Source organism: Camellia sinensis, chromosome 14 (assembly GCF_055761805.1).
Source record: "Camellia sinensis isolate YWXY chromosome 14, ASM5576180v1, whole genome shotgun sequence".
Taxonomy (NCBI): Eukaryota; Viridiplantae; Streptophyta; class Magnoliopsida; order Ericales; family Theaceae; genus Camellia; species Camellia sinensis.
In genome coordinates, this window is record NC_138974.1 from 19,505,614 (window position 1) to 19,523,556 (window position 17,943).

General features: G+C 37.2%; 1 protein-coding gene across 1 annotated transcript in view; it reads left to right on the forward strand.

The window, feature by feature from the left end:
* The window catches only part of LOC114322390 (uncharacterized), a 94,252-nt gene that overhangs the window by 63,008 nt on the left and 13,301 nt on the right, over positions 1-17,943 (forward strand). The window contains exons 24-30 of the mRNA XM_082906174.1: positions 8,086-8,349; positions 9,974-10,072; positions 10,243-10,427; positions 12,137-12,472; positions 14,172-14,325; positions 14,491-14,601; positions 15,582-15,749. Coding sequence (XP_082762300.1) covers positions 8,086-8,349; positions 9,974-10,072; positions 10,243-10,427; positions 12,137-12,472; positions 14,172-14,325; positions 14,491-14,601; positions 15,582-15,749 — 1,317 coding nt within the window. The remainder of the gene's footprint in view (positions 1-8,085; positions 8,350-9,973; positions 10,073-10,242; positions 10,428-12,136; positions 12,473-14,171; positions 14,326-14,490; positions 14,602-15,581; positions 15,750-17,943) is intronic.

Here is a 17,943-nt window from a genome sequence, read left to right on the forward strand (position 1 = left end):
CGGCGGTTGTTTTTAAGGGCAGCAACAGCATTTGATGTTGTCAGGTGGGAAAGAAGATTTGGGTGCTTTAGCTATGTTGGAAGACAGTGTGAAGAAGCTGAAAAGTTCAAAAGCGTCGGCTGGACCAACTCTGAGCAAGACCCAGATTGATTTAGCACTTGATTATCTCGCTGATTGGGTCTATGAGTCTTGTGGGTCTGTCTCATAATGAGCTTATCGCCCTTCCAAATTACACCATCGCAGTCAAAGAGAAAAGCATCAACAGAATGCAAGAGATCTGTAATGCTGTGAGGAGAGAGAAGCTGGGGTGGTGCCGCACAGTCTTCGCCGTCTTTCCACACAGTTACACTACTCCAATCCAACCATTACTCTCTCTCTCTCCAGAAGTACACAGAAACAACTGAGGGAGTGAATAAGGCTCCTGCTGATGAAGGTATTTTCTGAGAGAGAGATGAAGTTACAGCGGAGTCAGGGTATGTGTAAAGGTCCGGCGGGCGGCCAAGGCGAGGCTGCCGCCCGCCGGGGAAGCAGAATGACCAGGTTCTTAACCTTGCTCTGATACCATGTAAGATAAATTGATAGAGAGATGTAAAAATAAATTGATAGTATTATTGGGTTACATCAGTTCACCTTGCTAACATGTTAAGCATATCCTTTGCAATGATTTGGAATTGGTCTCTTTTGTCTTGATTTTAATGAATCTTTCATTGAAAACTTGATGATATTTAAATTCCTCAATGTCCCATGACTAAAATAGAGTAATTCTCATTTTTTTCTTTTTATGACATTTCATGGTGTAACTTTGTGTCATGTGCCCTAAATCAATTTATTCAAAATTAAACAAAAAAATAAAAACATAAACATAAACATCCAATGTGAACTGTTTTGTCAGTAAATGCATGGCCTCTCTCTTTACAACCGTCTTGAGTGGTGAAAGATATTTTTCTTTTTCCAACATTTTGACTTCAAAAATAATTTGGCTTCTTTTCATCTATTCTTTCCATTTATTGCGATAGTGTTATTTCTTTGTAGTATACTGTATTATCTAGCAGAACTAATTATCCTCAACAGAGATCTGCATTACACACTTAAGTTGATAGGACTGTTAGCGAGCATCCACTTTGCAGTCACACCCATCATGTTCCATATTTGTACTCACATCCATGCGATTTCTAATTTTTTAAATCTGTATCATTATTTGTGGATGCTTTTTCAGCATGCTTTAAGCCGTGGGTGCTCTAGATTGAGTTCCTACATTCATTTCCAAGGAGAATTTCGTTTTGTTTCCATGAAAATGGCTGAAATATTTCCCTTTCTGAAAACCAAAACAACATAGTTATAGAATTGAAATGTGTAGTCTCTCCATAAAGACACTACAAAATAAACCAAGTGCACTGAAACACACCGAAACAGTAAGTTGTCTTGAAATAAAGTTAAAATATCTAATACTTTTTTTGTTATTAAGTATTATAATTATTCCAGTAAAGTCTAGAGCTTATTTCATTGGGATCTTGTGCACTTTTAGAATCATATAACTTGTGTTTGATTACAATGATTTATTTGGCATTACACAACAAATTTTGACCGAAGTATCATTTACTTTTTGATGCTCCACTCGTTCCTTTGTGTGAGTAAATGTACCTCCACTAAAGTACACCTAGTTTAGTCCCCATAGATTTCTTGAGATATTTTCTTACGAAGTTTTGTTAGGGCGGGAGGGTTTTTGGAAATGGGTGAGCTTCAAGGTTGGTGTGGGGAATAGGGTTTGGTTTTAGAGGGATAGGTGGTGTGGGGAGTTTCTTTTGGAGGAACTATTTCCTTTGATTTTTGCGATTGCTGTGGATCAGGAAGTAACAGTTGCATCTTATGGGAGTGGGCAAAAGTAGGTGGTAGTTTGGAACGTTCAATTGTGCCATGATGTTCAAAATTGGGAGTTGGATCAATTGGTGAATCTTTTCAGGTTCTTGTATAGGCTACTATTTGGAGTGGGAGGGGGAGGACGCTTTGGTTTGGGATTGCTGATGGACGAAACGGATTTTTTTAGTATCTTCGTTCTATCAGGTACTTGTGGGTGGGGTGGCTGTTTCTTTTTCTTGGAGGTATATTTGGGTGCTTGGTCCATCCAAAGTTGCTTTCTTTGTGTGGACAGCAGCTTTGGGTCTTGTTTTGACTATTGATAATTTGATTCGACGTCGGCATATCTTAGTTAATTGATGTTGCATGTGTGGTCGGGATATGGAGACGGTACATTATGTACTTATTCATTGTTCGGTTGCATCGAGGCTTTGGATGGTTATTGTGGTGACTTCTGGTTTGACTTGGTTTTAGTCGGTGACCGTGGTGGAGTTGTTGCAAAGTTGGGGTGGGTGGAAGGTTGGGAAACAGCGTCGGAAGGCGTGGTTACTTGCTACTCATTGTTTATTGTATCTGATTTGGTTGGAACATAATAGGCTCATCTTTCAGGGTGTAACTCGTTCGGTTACGAGGTTGGAAAGCCGGTTATTCTCAGTGCTTCATAGTTGGGTCACGCTTTCAGTTGAGCCGGATTTGTTGGCCTTCGTGGATTTTGTGGATGGCTTGATTAGCTAATTTTTTAGTTTTCTGTTTTGCGTTTTATGTGCTATGTTTTTTGGTTCTTAATTTTGTATGCTTTGCATCATCTTGATGCTTTCTCAATAAAGCTTGTTTTATTTATAAAATTTTTTTAAAAAAAATGTAGGAGGGAATGAAGCAATAGAATAGGAACGACTGTACAAAGAAATTAGTTGGGGTTTTGGAAGGGGTTGATTGGGCATGGACTTAACCTTTGGCATAATCTGCACAAAGTGGTTGCACTCAGGTTTGAACCCACATTCGATAAATGTGTTATTGAGCTTCACTTAGAAAATATGAGGAAGAAGAACTCCGAAAATATGAGGAAGAAGGAATATATTTCTGTTATATTCAAAACTTCTTATTTTACAAGACCAAATGACACTCCTTATATAGGAGATATTACAAACATCATTATAACCCATTATATGCCACTTACATATTATATATTACCACTATCTACCACTATCATATTCTATACATGCCACTATCTACCACCAACACCACTATCATATTATATGCATTAACACAAATTTCCAGCACTCCCCCTCAAGCTGGTTTGAAGATATCTTCCATAGCCAGCTTGCTAGTCAGCTTATCAAATTGCTTCTTGTGTAGTCCCTTCGTTAGCACATCAGCTAATTGTTCACCTGTTGGAAGGTAGGTCATACAGATTATGCCAGCATTGATTTTCTCCTTGATGAAATGTTTATCCACTTCTATATGTTTTGTGCGATCATGTAGAACTGGATTATGAGCTATAGATATAGTTGCTTTGTTGTCACAATAGACCTTCATAGGTGTCGGGTGAGAAAGCTTTAATTCTTCAAGAATTCTTTTAATCCACATTACTTCACAGATTCCATGGGCAACAGCTCTGAACTCTGCTTCTGCACTACTTCTAGCTACCACATTCTGTTTTTTACTCCGCCATGTAACTAGGTTCCCACCTACAAAGGAGCAGTATCCGGATGTTGATCTCCTGTCTGTAACACTTCCTGCCCAGTCTGCATCTGTGTATACTTCAACTTGAAGATGCCCATGTTTCTTGAACAGTAAGCCTCTCCCTGGAGTTCCTTTCAAATATCTTAAGATCTTATAAACGGCCTCAAAGTGCTCTGCCCCTGGTGAGTGCATGAACTGACTTACCATGCTGACTGCAAAGGCAATATCAGGCCGCGTATGAGACAAGTAAATCAATTTCCCGACAAGTCGCTGATATTGTTCCCTTTCTTTGACTTCTTCAGCCTTAGCAGCTTGTAACTTCAAGTTAGGCTCGATCGGAGTCTCCACCATCTTACAACCAAGCATACCTGTTTCTCCAAGGAGATCAAGAACATATTTTCTCTGATTAACGAATATACCTTCTTTGGATCTTGCAAATTCCATTCCGAGGAAATACTTGAGGGCTCCCAGATCCTTAATGTGAAATTCTTTTGCGAGTTTCTCTTTGAGGGCTGCTAACTCTGCTTCATCATTACCAGTTAAAATGATGTCATCAACATAAACAATCAAAATTGCAATTTTACTGTTTTTTGAATGTTTATAAAATATTGTGTGATCTGCTTGACTCTGCGAGAAGCCACAACTGATAACTGCCTTCCCAAAGCGTTCAAACCACGCTCTTGGTGATTGTTTGAGTCCGTATAATGACTTGTTCAATCTGCATACTCTGTCGCTTCCAAGTCTCTGCTCAAATCCCGGCGGTAGGCTCATGAACACCTCCTCTTCAAGATCACCATGGAGAAATGCATTCTTAATGTCAAGTTGATGTAGAGGCCAATCTGAATTTACTGCAAGAGATAACAGTACTCTGATGGAATTTATTTTAGCAACAGGAGCAAACGTCTCCTGATAGTCGATCCCATAAGTTTGAGTGAAGCCTTTAGCCACCAGTCTCGCCTTGTATCTCTCAACGCTTCCATCTGCGTTACATTTTATCGTAAACACCCATTTACACCCAACTGTTTTCTTGTCTTTGGGTAGATCAACTATCTCCCAAGTACCACTTCTCCTTAAAGCATTCATCTCCTCCATGACTGCTAATTTCCAATTCGGATCATCCAATGCTTCCTGTATATTTCTTGGAACAAACAAGTGTGAAATCCTAGATGTGAAAGCTCTATGGTTTTTAGACAGTCTTTGATAGGAGAGGTAATTTGCAATAGGATGTTTAATACAATTTCGGACACCTTTCCTAATTGCTATAGGAACATCAAGGTCGGAAATAGAAGGAATAGGATTACCTAAAATTTCGATGCCAAAACTCGGGTGGACATTCGGGTCATTAGGATGGACATTCAGGTCATTATTCCTCAGATGAAATCGCTTCCTAGTATAAACCTGAAGCTCAGGATTTAGATCATTTTGTAGTACTTCTCCCCCTAAACAAGAATCTTCTTGACTAGGCACCATAGAACTTGGTTCTCCTAAGTGATCATTATCAGACAGATGTGGTTTTTGTGTAGGATAAATGACATTGGGGAGCGGGATAGAAATATCCCAAAAACGGTCTTCTACTCCACTTGTCTCCCCCTGAAGAGAAGTGTTGGGGAAATAGGATTTTGTTTCCACAAATGACACATCCATACTCACATGAAATTTCTTGGTTTGAGGATCGAAACACTTATACCCTTTTTTGTTTGAGGAATAACCCAAAAAAACACATTTTATAGCACGGGGGTCAAGTTTTGAACGAAATTGACTAGGAACATGAACATAGGCAGTACATCCAAAAACTTTGGCGGGTAAATCAGAAAACAACCTCGTGTCAGGAAAAAAAGCTTTGAGACAATCGAAAGGTGTTTTGTATGTTAACACCTTTGTAGGCATCCTGTTTATCAAATAAGAGGCTGTTAAAATTGCTTCACCCCATAAATATTTAGGAACATGCATGTAAAACATTATAGCACGTGCTACTTCAAGTAGATGTTTATTTTTTCGTTCTGCAATGCCATTTTGTTGAGGGGTATCCCGACATGTAAATTGATGAAAAATCCCCTTTTTTTTTCAAAAACTCACCCAACTGCTCATTGAAATATTCTGTTCCATTATCATAATGTAAAATACCAATTTTGGTTTGAAATTGGTTTTCAATCATATTGTAAAAATTGGTGAATAAATTTTTCACGTCAGATTTTTTATTCATCAAATAAATCCAACATAAGCGGGTATGGTCATCAATAAATGTAACAAACCATCTTTTACCAGAAAGAGTAGTGATTTTAGAAGGGCCCCAAACATCACTATGAATCAAATAAAAAGGTTTGGAAGCCTGGTAAGGTTTTGGCAAATAAGTAGAGCGATGAAATTTTGCAAAAATGCAACTTTCACAATGAAAAGAAGAACAATCAATCCCTTTAAATAATTCTGGAAATAAATGTTTCAGATAAAGAAAACTAGGATGTCCTAGCCTATAGTGCCATAGCATTATTTTTTCTCGAACAGAGATTGAACTAGTACTATTAAAGCTCTGAGCTTTTTTATTACTAACAGGTACTTCATCAAAGTAGTAAAGACCTTCAAGCATCCTAGCACGCCCAATCATCATCCCCGAGTTCCGGTCCTGAAATTCACAATGGGATTCAAAAAATGTAACACGACAATTAGAATCCTTAGATAGTTTACTGACAGACAAAAGGTTACAGGCTAAGTTGGGGACGTGAAGAACAGCATTGAGATTAATTTTCTCAGTTAGTTTAATAAATCCTTTTCCTGCAATAGGTGAAAAACTACCATCGGCTATTCTGATTTTGTCATGACCAGAACAAGGGAAATAGGTACTAAATAAATGGGAAAAACTAGTCATGTGATCGGAGGCACCGGAATCTATGATCCACGGAGAGAAGTTTAGGCAAGAGAAGGCTTTAGGATTTCTACCTGTTTGTGCCAACAAAACACTAGGAGTACCGGATGAGGAGTTGGATTTTATCAGCTTTAAGAGTTGATCAATCTGCTCTTTGTTGAAGGGACCTGAATCGGCTTCATTAGCGGTAGGAAAGCCACGATTCTGCTCTCCTTGTTTGCTGCTTTTCCAGTTGACAGGTTTGCCATGGATCTTCCAACACGTTTCGCGTGTATGGCGAGGCTTGTTGCAAAAATCACACCAGACCCGTGGCTTATCATCAAACCTGCGCTGGTAATTTGCAGCCTTGTTGGCCGCAGCATCGCTAATTAAAGCAGAAATTTCAATTGATTCACCAGTACCTTTTTTCTTAAGCATGACGCTCCTTCGGCTCTCTTCCCTTCTGACTTCGGCAAATACTTCGCCAATGGATGGGAGAGGAGGTCTGCCAATAATTCTTCCTCGCACTTCATCGAACTCAATGTTGAGGCCGGCAAGAAACTTGTAAATACGGCTGTCTTCCACAGTTTTCTTGTGGTGGTTGCAGTCGTCAACCGATTTCCATTCGTATGTGTTGAAGATGTCAAGATCCTGCCACAACCTTTTCAACGAATTGAAATATTTGGTGACGGAATCATCTCCTTGACGAATCTCTCCCAACTTCAAAGTTAATTCGAAAACTTGAGATTGATTTCCTAGGTCAGAATACATCTGACTAACATTATCCCACAATTCTTGTGCAGTAGGATAGCACATGTAATTAGAGCTTATATCCTCCTCCATGGAATTGACCAACCATGTCATAACCATGGAGTTTTCAGCGTCCCAACTGTCGAACAGCGGATCATTAGCAGCAGGAGCCTTCTTGTCACCAGTGATGTAACCGATCTTTCCTTGCCCACGGATATACATCTGGACAGATTGTGACCAGCGGAGAAAATTATCACCATTTAGGCGGATGGTGGTGATTTGGACAGAGTGAGAGTTGGACGTTTTCACCGGAATGGCAGCGGCAGGGGTTGAAGTGGTTTCGGACGTGACTTCCGACATGGCTATGACGGTTTTAGGGCTGCTGCGTTTTTTGTTGCTCTGATACCAACTTAGAAAATATGAGGAAGAAGAACTCCGAAAATATGAGGAAGAAGGAATATATTTCTGTTATATTCAAAACTTCTTATTTTACAAGACCAAATGACACTCCTTATATAGGAGATATTACAAACATCATTATAACCCATTATATGCCACTTACATATTATATATTACCACTATCTACCACTATCATATTCTATACATGCCACTATCTACCACCAACACCACTATCATATTCTATACATGCCACTATCTACCACCAACACCACTATCATATTATATGCATTAACACAAATTTCCAGCAGCTTCTATACTTTGAAATAGGTTTTGATTTATGTTTCCAAATATTCCCATGTATTTCCAATTTTTTTTTTGTCACGTCCATTATGTTTCTGAATTATTTGTGAAAGGTTTCCACTTTTCTGTTAATCAAAACAACACTAAGTAACAAAATTTTGATTCTTCATCTTTTCTAATATAAGTTGATCTATGGTGTGATGGCTTAACAATTGTTGATTTCTGGAACTCATGCATTTTGGTGGATTCTTGTAATACAGGTCGAGAAGCATTTGAAAAGAATATGGACAGCTGCATTTCGTGCTATGGATGACATAAAGGAGACAGTTAGAAATTCTGGTGACAGGTTATGCCGTGCTGTTACATCATTGACAACAAGGCTATGTGATGTCTCCCTGACAGAAACATCACATGCAAGACAAGCAATGGATATTGTTTTACCTTTCTTGCTAACGGAAGGCATAATGAGTAAAGTTGACAATATTCGCAAGGCATCGATTGCAATGGTTATGAAACTTGCAAAGGTTAACATTGTGCCAGATCTTGCAAATACAATGAAACATTGTTTTCCCGTAGATAATGTTGAGCTGCTTCATGGTTATACTTTCTAACATAGACTAATTTATCATTGTTTCAAATAGAAAACAAAAAGTAAATGTTTTCAAATTGAATCATACACCATTTCAATTTTTTTGCATATATACTTCTTGTCCATTTGGCTTTTTAGATTAGGTCTTCATTTTCACTCCAAATTTGTTATTGGACATTTGTATACCATTTAATATGTAATCTAGCAGCTAAAATATTTACAATTGAAATAATTCGGTATTCATTTCCATTTTTGTGTGGAACAACCTCTGTAAATACATAATATATCACTAGGAAATCAAACCTTTATTCTTAACCTCTTAAAGTTACATCCACAACATGTACCTCCCCGTAATTTCCAACAGTTGTGAATATATCTCTAGATCTTTCTAAATGCATTGACCTCTCTAATTTGTGCTGAACCTGTAGCATTGATGATGGAGGTTAAATTACCCTGGTACCCCCTATTGTTGAGTTTTCTCTAATCCAGGCAAAGCATTACAGTTGTTTACCAAATTGCCCCTTCCCTAGTTTTTTTCTTATCTACAGTTATTTACCTTGTTTTGTTCCGATGGTGATGCGCTATAGACAATGATGGGTTTGCCCTCCCTTCCCATGATCCCTCAACTCTAATAAATGTGGTATTTAATTCCAAGTCTTTGGTACAACAATCGAGAGAGTTTCACCAACAAATCTGTTACCACCTTCCCAAATTAATTACCATTGTTCCTTCAATTCATAAATTGACAAACATTGGATGAACCATCAAATTACTCATAGCATCTTTCCATCCTCATCCTGACCTATGACCTTCAAGCTTAAGAACTCTTATTCCTCTTGTCCTGTAACCGCTCCCAGATTCAGTTGGTAGTAAGAAATTTGAATTTCATCCTCGGTGCTTTGATGTGGGATACTTTGGTTCTGCCTTTTGTTGGTTTGATCTGATCATAAGCCCTAAGCAAAAAATAGAAAATTTTAAAAATCTAGTTAGATGCTGAGTTGCATCTGATTGGTAACCTTTTATAATGTGATCTTATTTTCAGCAAGATCACTCCTTCCATTCAGAAATGTAAAGTGAGAGTTTGATGAGCCTATAAATCATAGTGCTACCTTTCTAGCACTTGTTTCTGTGGACAAAGCAAAATTCACTGATATGTGGTAAAAACTGAAAAACGTTGGAAATTTGAACTGCTCTATCAGTGCCTAGGTTGAGGAATGATATCTGATACAAACATATGAACTAAACCGGTGTCACAATTATTTAAATTTGCAACAAAACTCTGCCCTTCCATTTCGTCTGCCATATGGATTTTTGTTTGAGCTCGAGTGTACATATCCAGAATTTTCTAGTTCATCTGATTTGATGATCTGTCTTTCTCTTTCTCTCTTTGTATGTGTTGCAGTGTTCCATTTCTCACACTATTATGTGGTTGATTAATATATTGATGAACAATGTAGTCACTTTACCAATGGTTGAAAATATGATGTAGATCCAATTTTGTAGTGTTGAAAATCTTTTCTATTTGTTCAACTATATTGAGGTATCTGTTGTATTTTCAGGGTGCAGGGATTGCAATTCGTCCACATTTATCTGATCTAGTCTGTTGCATGTTGGAAAGTCTATCGAGCCTTGAAGATCAAGGGCTTAATTATGTTGAGGTATGGGTGATGTTGTAAGCCATTTTACCATTATATGTATCTTGTATCACTTGTATCACTATATACTTTTCAAAGATGGGGTTGTTATGAGCCATGTTGCTAACTCCCTCTGTCCCTCCCTTCTATAGTTGTTATCTTGGTACTCATTTATTTTGTTTCTTTTCTTGTAGTTACATGCAGCAAATGTTGGAATACAGAAAGAGAAACTTGAAAATTTACGAATTTCAATTGCCAAAGGCTCTCCAATGTGGGAAACACTTGATCGTTGCATAGATGTTGTGGATACACAATCACTGGAGCTGTTGGTTCCTCGTCTTTCTCAGTTGGTTCGATCTGGCGTGGGTCTGAATACTAGGTATGTTACTGTTTGTATAGTTTTTTAATTGAAAGAATACTGCTGTAATGGGATTGTTTATATCAGATAACAGCTTTTTATTCACATTTAATTTGTGATTGATATGCTTGATGTGAATTTCGTGAGTCTTCCTTGATTGACCAAGCCTTGAAATGCTCTGCAACTGAACACATTAAATTACCAGTTAGAAATTACTAATTCCAGCAGTTGGTATCGAAGAAATTAGTTCATCTTTTTTCTTTTTTTTTTTAAGTGAAGATGCTAGCTTTCTTATTTTCTAGGAAATGCTACTAAAAAAAATCCAGGAAAAGTTGTAAAGAGCACCAGCGTCCATTTTATTATGACGCCTGCTTCTAGATCCAGAAATTTAGTATGATGCTCTATCTGATTGACATTCATTTGCAGATACTACTTCCACAGGTTTAACATTGGTAGCTTTCACATATATTGGTAGCTTTCATGAACCGTAGTGGCTGCATGCAATTTTATTTATTTATTTATTTTTAATTTATTATCCTAGAAATCAGTTGTTCATCATCAATTGTCTACTGACATGCTCAAATGATCCATCATATGTACCTAATGTTATCTTGAAAATGGGGAAAATGCTACGATGTGCACCTTTGGTATAAGTTATACTTTTTGTGGCAAGCAAAAAATATTATATTTTTTTTTTTATGAGCAAAAAGTTAGTACTTTTTGCAGTAAAAAATTTACTTTTCGTATGAGGTGCATACCATATGCACCCCAAAAGATGTGCACATGGTAGCCATTCCCTGAAAATGGTCCTTTCTTTGTATCCATTGTGAACATGAATCACAGATAAAGAGGACAGCTTGAGGAAACTTGTGAAGCTAACCGCAATTAGTTTTATGGTGAATTTAGGGTAAAAAAAGCTTTTATTGATAGGGTTATGTTAGGTGGATTAAAGTTTCTGGAGTTCCTTGGTATGAGGATTGCTTGGTTTCTGAAAGTGTTTAGTTTCAGAATTTTCAGGAACTAGCTGCTGGATGTCCCTAGACAATAGTGATTTTTATTATTATTGTTCTATTATGGTGTGGTTGATCTAGGCTTGATTTAGTAGGGTCTGGGGGCTAAAAGGGAGCCATTGTGAGGGTATGAATTGAACCCCCAGAATAATGTTTTAAAGAATGCAAAGTGAACATCTAGGAATCCAACCTAGAATTCCATGGGAAATCCCTAAGCATGGGTTGTAGGAGGCTCCCATGGGTTGTGTTACGGATCAAATATTGTTATGTGGGTCTTATATGGAGCCTTTGTTTGGTCCAGAATTTTGTAGTTGGTCAATGTTTCTTAGTTTGGTAATTTTGTTGTTATAGGCCTGGTAGAATTAGGTGAACTGATAGCCTATAAATGTCTCTGAGTTTTCTATTCTATGATGTTGAGTTTTCTATTCTATGATGTTGAGTTTTCCAGAATTTATGTGAAACTTTTGATGTTTTGGTGATGCTTTGGGCAACCTTACCTAATAGCTAGGGGTAGATTCATGGTAAGTCTAGGTTGATTCCAAGAGTTTTTTTCTTCTCTTTCTTCTTTTTCTTCTCTTCTAAAGAAAAAATGAGTATGAAAAATTTGGAATGGTTTCATTGATTTTTGGATGATACATTTCAAGATGCTTATAGGCTTTATATTGAAATCAATAATACAATGACAACCCACAATTAATGCCGGGATTTTTGCTGTCACAGGGTTGGTGTAGCAAGCTTTATAAGCTTGTTAGTTCAAAAAGTTGGTGTTGATATCAAACCATTTACAAGCATCTTACTGAAGCTTTTGTTTCCAGTTGTTAAGGAGGAGAAAAGTGTCTTATCTAAACGTGCCTTTGCAAATGCTTGTGCAATAGTTTTAAAGTATGCAGCTCCCTCTCAAGCCCAGCAGTTAATTGAAGAAACAGCAGCCTTGCATGCTGGTGACCGGAATGCGCAGATTTCTTGTGCAATTTTGTTGAAAAGCTATTTGTCCACGGCCTCAGATATATTGAGTGGATATCATACCATAATTGTTCCTGTTATTTTTATTTCAAGGTTAGAGTTGAGCACTTATTTTATCATGTTGTTGTTGGGTTGTCATCTGCAGATACTTTTGGACTGTAATATGCCTGCATTTTGCTGTTACAGATCTGTTAATCATGAACAGCGATACCTAACAGGTTGGAATGACATGTAAAAAAGAACAATTAGCAGATAAATTACAAAACCAGAAATTACCGTCCATATTTTTAGAATTAAATATCAATGTAACGCAATGTTTTAGTTTGTAGAAATCATAGAGCAATCATTCCAAACTCTTTCATCAATGAACTAGTCATAAAACAATGAATTTTCACAATTTAGATTGGCGTGATTTTTTTAATCTATTTATTTATTTATTTATTTATTAACATAAGGGCTATGGGACTATGTTACCTGAACTTGATAGTGCATATTATGTGCTGCTTTTTTCTAAGCGTTGGTAACCCAATCTTTGAATAGTTAGGCATGGGCTGGCTGGCTGAGTTGTTCAGTGTTGAAATGCATGACTTTTTTCTTACGCCTTGGGTTTGAAATGGAGGTTCTAGTAAGTCAGTTGATAGAATATTTCATTCATTTTGACACAAAATCTCATTTTAGAACTGTCCATAAAAATGTTCTAGTGGCATTTTAGTCAACCAAGATTGTGTTCGTATGTCAAAATATGCCAGTTATGTTTCTTGGCGGCCGTTATTCACATCTCATATTGGCGTATTCTTTAAAGAGTGGTCACACTCCTCCATCTCCTAGGTCCATATGACATATGATAATGTGATCTCTATTGTAATCCTGTTTCATTTAAGCTCATACAATATGCATAATGCATCATCGCTATTTTAAAGAATATGTTTGACCAATTGCATCCAACAACCCTAATGCAATTATTGGCAGTCAGAGCTACCAAAAAACTCCAATACTATAAATATTTCATTGCAGATCGTTGTCCTAAAACATGATACACTTTCATTCCAATGCACTATATTTAGCAATTTGAAAATTGTTCTAAACTTTGATCTTTTAATAAGAATGCAAAAATAAATAATAACTATAAATTAAACAATAAAATTATAATAAAATGCAATCTAATAACCAAAAAGTATTTTAGAGAAGATTGAGAGGGTTGCAAGGCATCAAGTAGGATACACTTAATCCAACGTTTTACATAGATGATTCCAATATAACATATTTCAGGACGTAAATACGGAATTTGTGCATAGTGAGGCACCAATCTTAGGTGGTGCATAGTGAGGCACCAATCTTAGGTTGTGCATAGAAAGGCACCAAACCCAAACTGCATAAATAGCAGAGGTCACAAACTGGAAATTTTTGGTAGTGGTTTATATGACTGCACTCAAATGGGTCAAGCAAGAAGGCGGACTTGCCAATCTAAGTATTATACATATGAATAGTTCAGTTGATTTGTCCTTTCTCTTCAGTTCTTTCTACGATTTGTTAGTTACAAACTGGAGAATTTTTTTTTTTTTTTTTTTTTTTTTTTTTTTGTAGAGGAAAAGGTTTTGCATATTTGGAGAGTATTATCTTTCTACAACCACCCAAAAATGGTTAAGGACTTGATTGCTTACTAATCCAATCTTTGTTTCAACTAATATATGGAAACTATTTTTTCTTTTATTTTCTGTTTTTTGGAACACCTGCTTAGTTGAACTTTGATACTGACATGTTAGGAAAGACTAACAAATTAAGTCTTATGTAGATCTGAGGATGACAAGAATATTTCTAGTTTGTTTGAGGAACTGTGGGAAGAAAATATGAGCAGTGAACGGGTCACCCTTCAATTGTATATGGCAGAAATTGTATCTCTTATTTGTGAGGGAATTATGTCATCATCATGGGCAAGTAAAAAAAAGGTTTGTACTATCATTTCTATTTCCTTCTCCCGATAATCTTAACTTCTAGAGATCACAACTTCTCCAATTTTGTGTTGTTTTTTTTATCTTGAGATGCTTGTTTGGTAATTTTGATTACTTCTTTCTTTTCTTTTTTTCCCCTTTTTTGCTATCTTGTGCATGCAGTCAGCCCAGGCAATTAGTATGCTTAGTCAAGTATTGGGTGAATCGCTATCTTCATATCAAGATGCTTTGCTGAAAACTCTTATGAAGGAACTTCATGGTCGTTTGTGGGAGGTATTTGCTTTTGATTTTTCACACAAGTTGTAAAGCGAATGTAAAATAAATTTGAGAATGATGCTGCTTCTTAATCCTTGTCTGAAAGGCATAGTTATTTGTGGCCGAAAACTCAGTAAATGATGTACCTCAATGTCATTATTGTAGATATGCCTTTGGAAATTGATAACGCCCAGTTCATTGCAACAGTATATCTCTTTACTGTGTAAATACAGTTTCGTCACTGAAATTATATGAATCCATGTTATTTATTCACTTTGGACCATCATATTCATCCTTATCAAACCAGTCTTCTTGTTGGCCTTCCTTTTGTCCTTATGTTGTATTCTTCTTTGATCAATGGCCTCTCATTGCTGATCCATGTTTATCCTTCATTGTTTGTGATTAAAACAAACTCAACCATTTCCCCTCCCTCATACTTGTCTCAGTTTTTGCTACCTACTTCTTGTATATGTGCTTATTATGAGTAATATTCTTTTGATGATGTTTTTTTGAGATTTGGTGTTAGTGATAAGGTATGTACTATTCAGTCATCCGGATTATTTTCTTGTAGGTCCTTTTTTTGAAAGAATTATTAATGATCCAAATGTTCTATTATGTTTGGTTCAAGGGTGTTTTTTTACTTTGAATTAAGTTAATATAAATACAAGAGGATGAGGGAGAGAACCTAGATTTCGTACATTTGTCCTTGCCTAATTTATACATTGGTTCCCCCTTGTGCATCAATGTTAAAACTTATGTTGCATACTTTTCCCTACTGAATTAATTTCTTTATTTTTGGTACATAAAAGGCCATAGTTTTAGGGGGAGGGGGAGTGTTACCACTCAAACCGTTGATCTCCTAATAATAAGGCGCAGGGTTATGGCCAACTCGGCTAAGCCCAGTTGGTTTACTGAGTTAGTTTTGAGCCTTTGTCAAATATTGGAAGATTATTGTAGTTTAGTGAACTAGATTTCTATTATTGTCAATATGGTGACAGGGAAAGGATGCTCTGTTAAACGCATTAGCTGCTCTGTGTACTTCTTGCCATAAAGCAATATCCGCTAGTGATCCTGCCACACCAAATGCCATTTTAAGCCTGACAGCTTCTGCATGCACAAAGAAAGTCAAGAAATATCGTGAAGCGGCTTTTTGCTGTCTAGAGCAGGTAAATATGTCATACATCTTCTTTCAAAGTATACTTTATATGCTTTTCTTCATCACAAGAAACTCTTGTTCTTCATTTGCATTATTAATTGGTCAGAGGTTCCTTTAGACAGTGAAACTAATTTCAGTTTTCCAGAAGGAATTCTTACTTCTTTGGGAAGCAAATCATTTTTTATGAAAGATCAACAATTAACTATGCAAAATATCCCTCCTCTCTATATTGTTTGTCGTACTTGATCAATAGAAGGATGTTCTAAGCTGCTTTTGAATCTTGGAAAAGAATGAGAAGTGCAATGAAAATTCTTAGAAGTTGCTACCTTTATCTTTTGAAACTTTCTCTTTTCCCACTTTCTCATACTTTTTGCATGGAGAAACGGAGATCACAAATATATGAGAACAGTAAAGCGTACTGAGGTGTTAAATCAAACAGTTTGGCAGGGCCCAACCTGTAACAAAATTAAGGGAAGAAGTCCTTTTATTTATGTTTAGAATCAGAAAGAAAATAGAAGCCACTGACATAATGATCAAACAGTTTAGCTGGATTCATGAAATGCAGTTGTTTTAAAATCCACCTACTCTCCACCTACTTCACCCACTTAAACCTACTCCACTAAACCTAACCCACTACACCACTACCACCTCACCTACTCCACTAAACCTAACCCACTACACCACTACCACCTCCACTTCACCTACTCCTTACCTACTACACACTCACCCTCTTCTATATATAGGAATCATGAATCATTGTAATTGATATAACATTACATCAATCAATAATAATACATACAATTTATTCTCTCTCTTTCTCTATACATTATTTCTTACATGGTATCAGAGCGATAAGATTTAAGCCTGTATTTCTTTCTCACCGGCGGGCAGCCGGCCGACACCTTTGCCTTTGCTGCCCGCTGGAATTTTCTACACATACCTTCCACTCTCCACAGCCGTAACTCTGCAAGAAGAGAAACTTCGCTCCATCATTTTCTTCCACGAATCTTCTTCGTGGCTTTCGAGCTTGTCTCTCACTATCTCGTGCAATCGATCTTTGCACTTCATCGCCACATGTGAGCAACCGTGGCCGTCGTAAACGCCGAAAAAGTGCAAATCCGCCGGATTCTGACTACTCCGGCGGCAAAGCAAGGGGTGAATGGCCACAGCGTCTTCCATATCTCTCCTCCTTCCACGCACAGAAGTCATGCCTAACTTAGGGCATTTCTGAGCCACCTCAGGCTCGTTTGTCACATTTGAAGTCGGAGATGCACACTGTTTCGCAGACGTCGTCTCTGATTCACCGTTCTCCACCAAACGACCTTCACTAATCATGCAATTCTCAACTGCTTTTCCGCACTCAGACAGCTTCGAATCTGCCACCAAAACATCCAATTTCTGACGTTTTCTACCGTGCTCTTCCAGATTCTTCTCAGCTTGGTGATAGATTTTTCATAATGGTTGCTACCGCCGCTACTTCTGCATTTTTTCCAGTTGCATCTCCTCCACCCGATTTTGGTGCCAAGACATCCAGCAAGCTTGGAGGACCTCCAGCAAATGTGGATGCACGAGGGATTAAATCAAAATCTGCTGCCACTGGGGGTTTGCAGGTTAAGGCCAATGCACAAGCCCCTTCCAAGGTAAACGGTACCAAAGTTGGTGTAATGGAGGGGCTCAAGAGTGAGGATGATTCGCCATCACTTCACCAAAGGACTTTTATCAACCAACTGTTCACCCACGTTGGGCAGTGTTACAGCTGCAAATTTGTCTTCTTATCACGTGAGGTGATGATGAGATTTGTGAATTATTTGAAGTGGTTTGAGCTGGAATGCATATCTTCAGAAAAGGAATGTGCCGGTAAACCTAAGATAAACTATGTTAATATGTTACAGTGTGTCTCTCTCTCACTTTACTTTTTCCACCACCCACAACACATTATCATCGCCATTCCCTAACCCACATGGACTTGTTCCCATCGTTTCATACAACTCATCATTCATCCCACTAGAATATATAGAATATATATATATATTTAAAAAAAAAAAAAAAAAAAAAAAAACAATACAAATTTGCACACCAAACCTTCCCTTATTTTATTCATGTTGGGGCTCACCCCGATCACCATTTTACACCAAAAAAAAAAAAAAAAAAAAAAAAAAAAAACAAACAAACAAACAAACAAACAAACAACCACAAGATTTGTT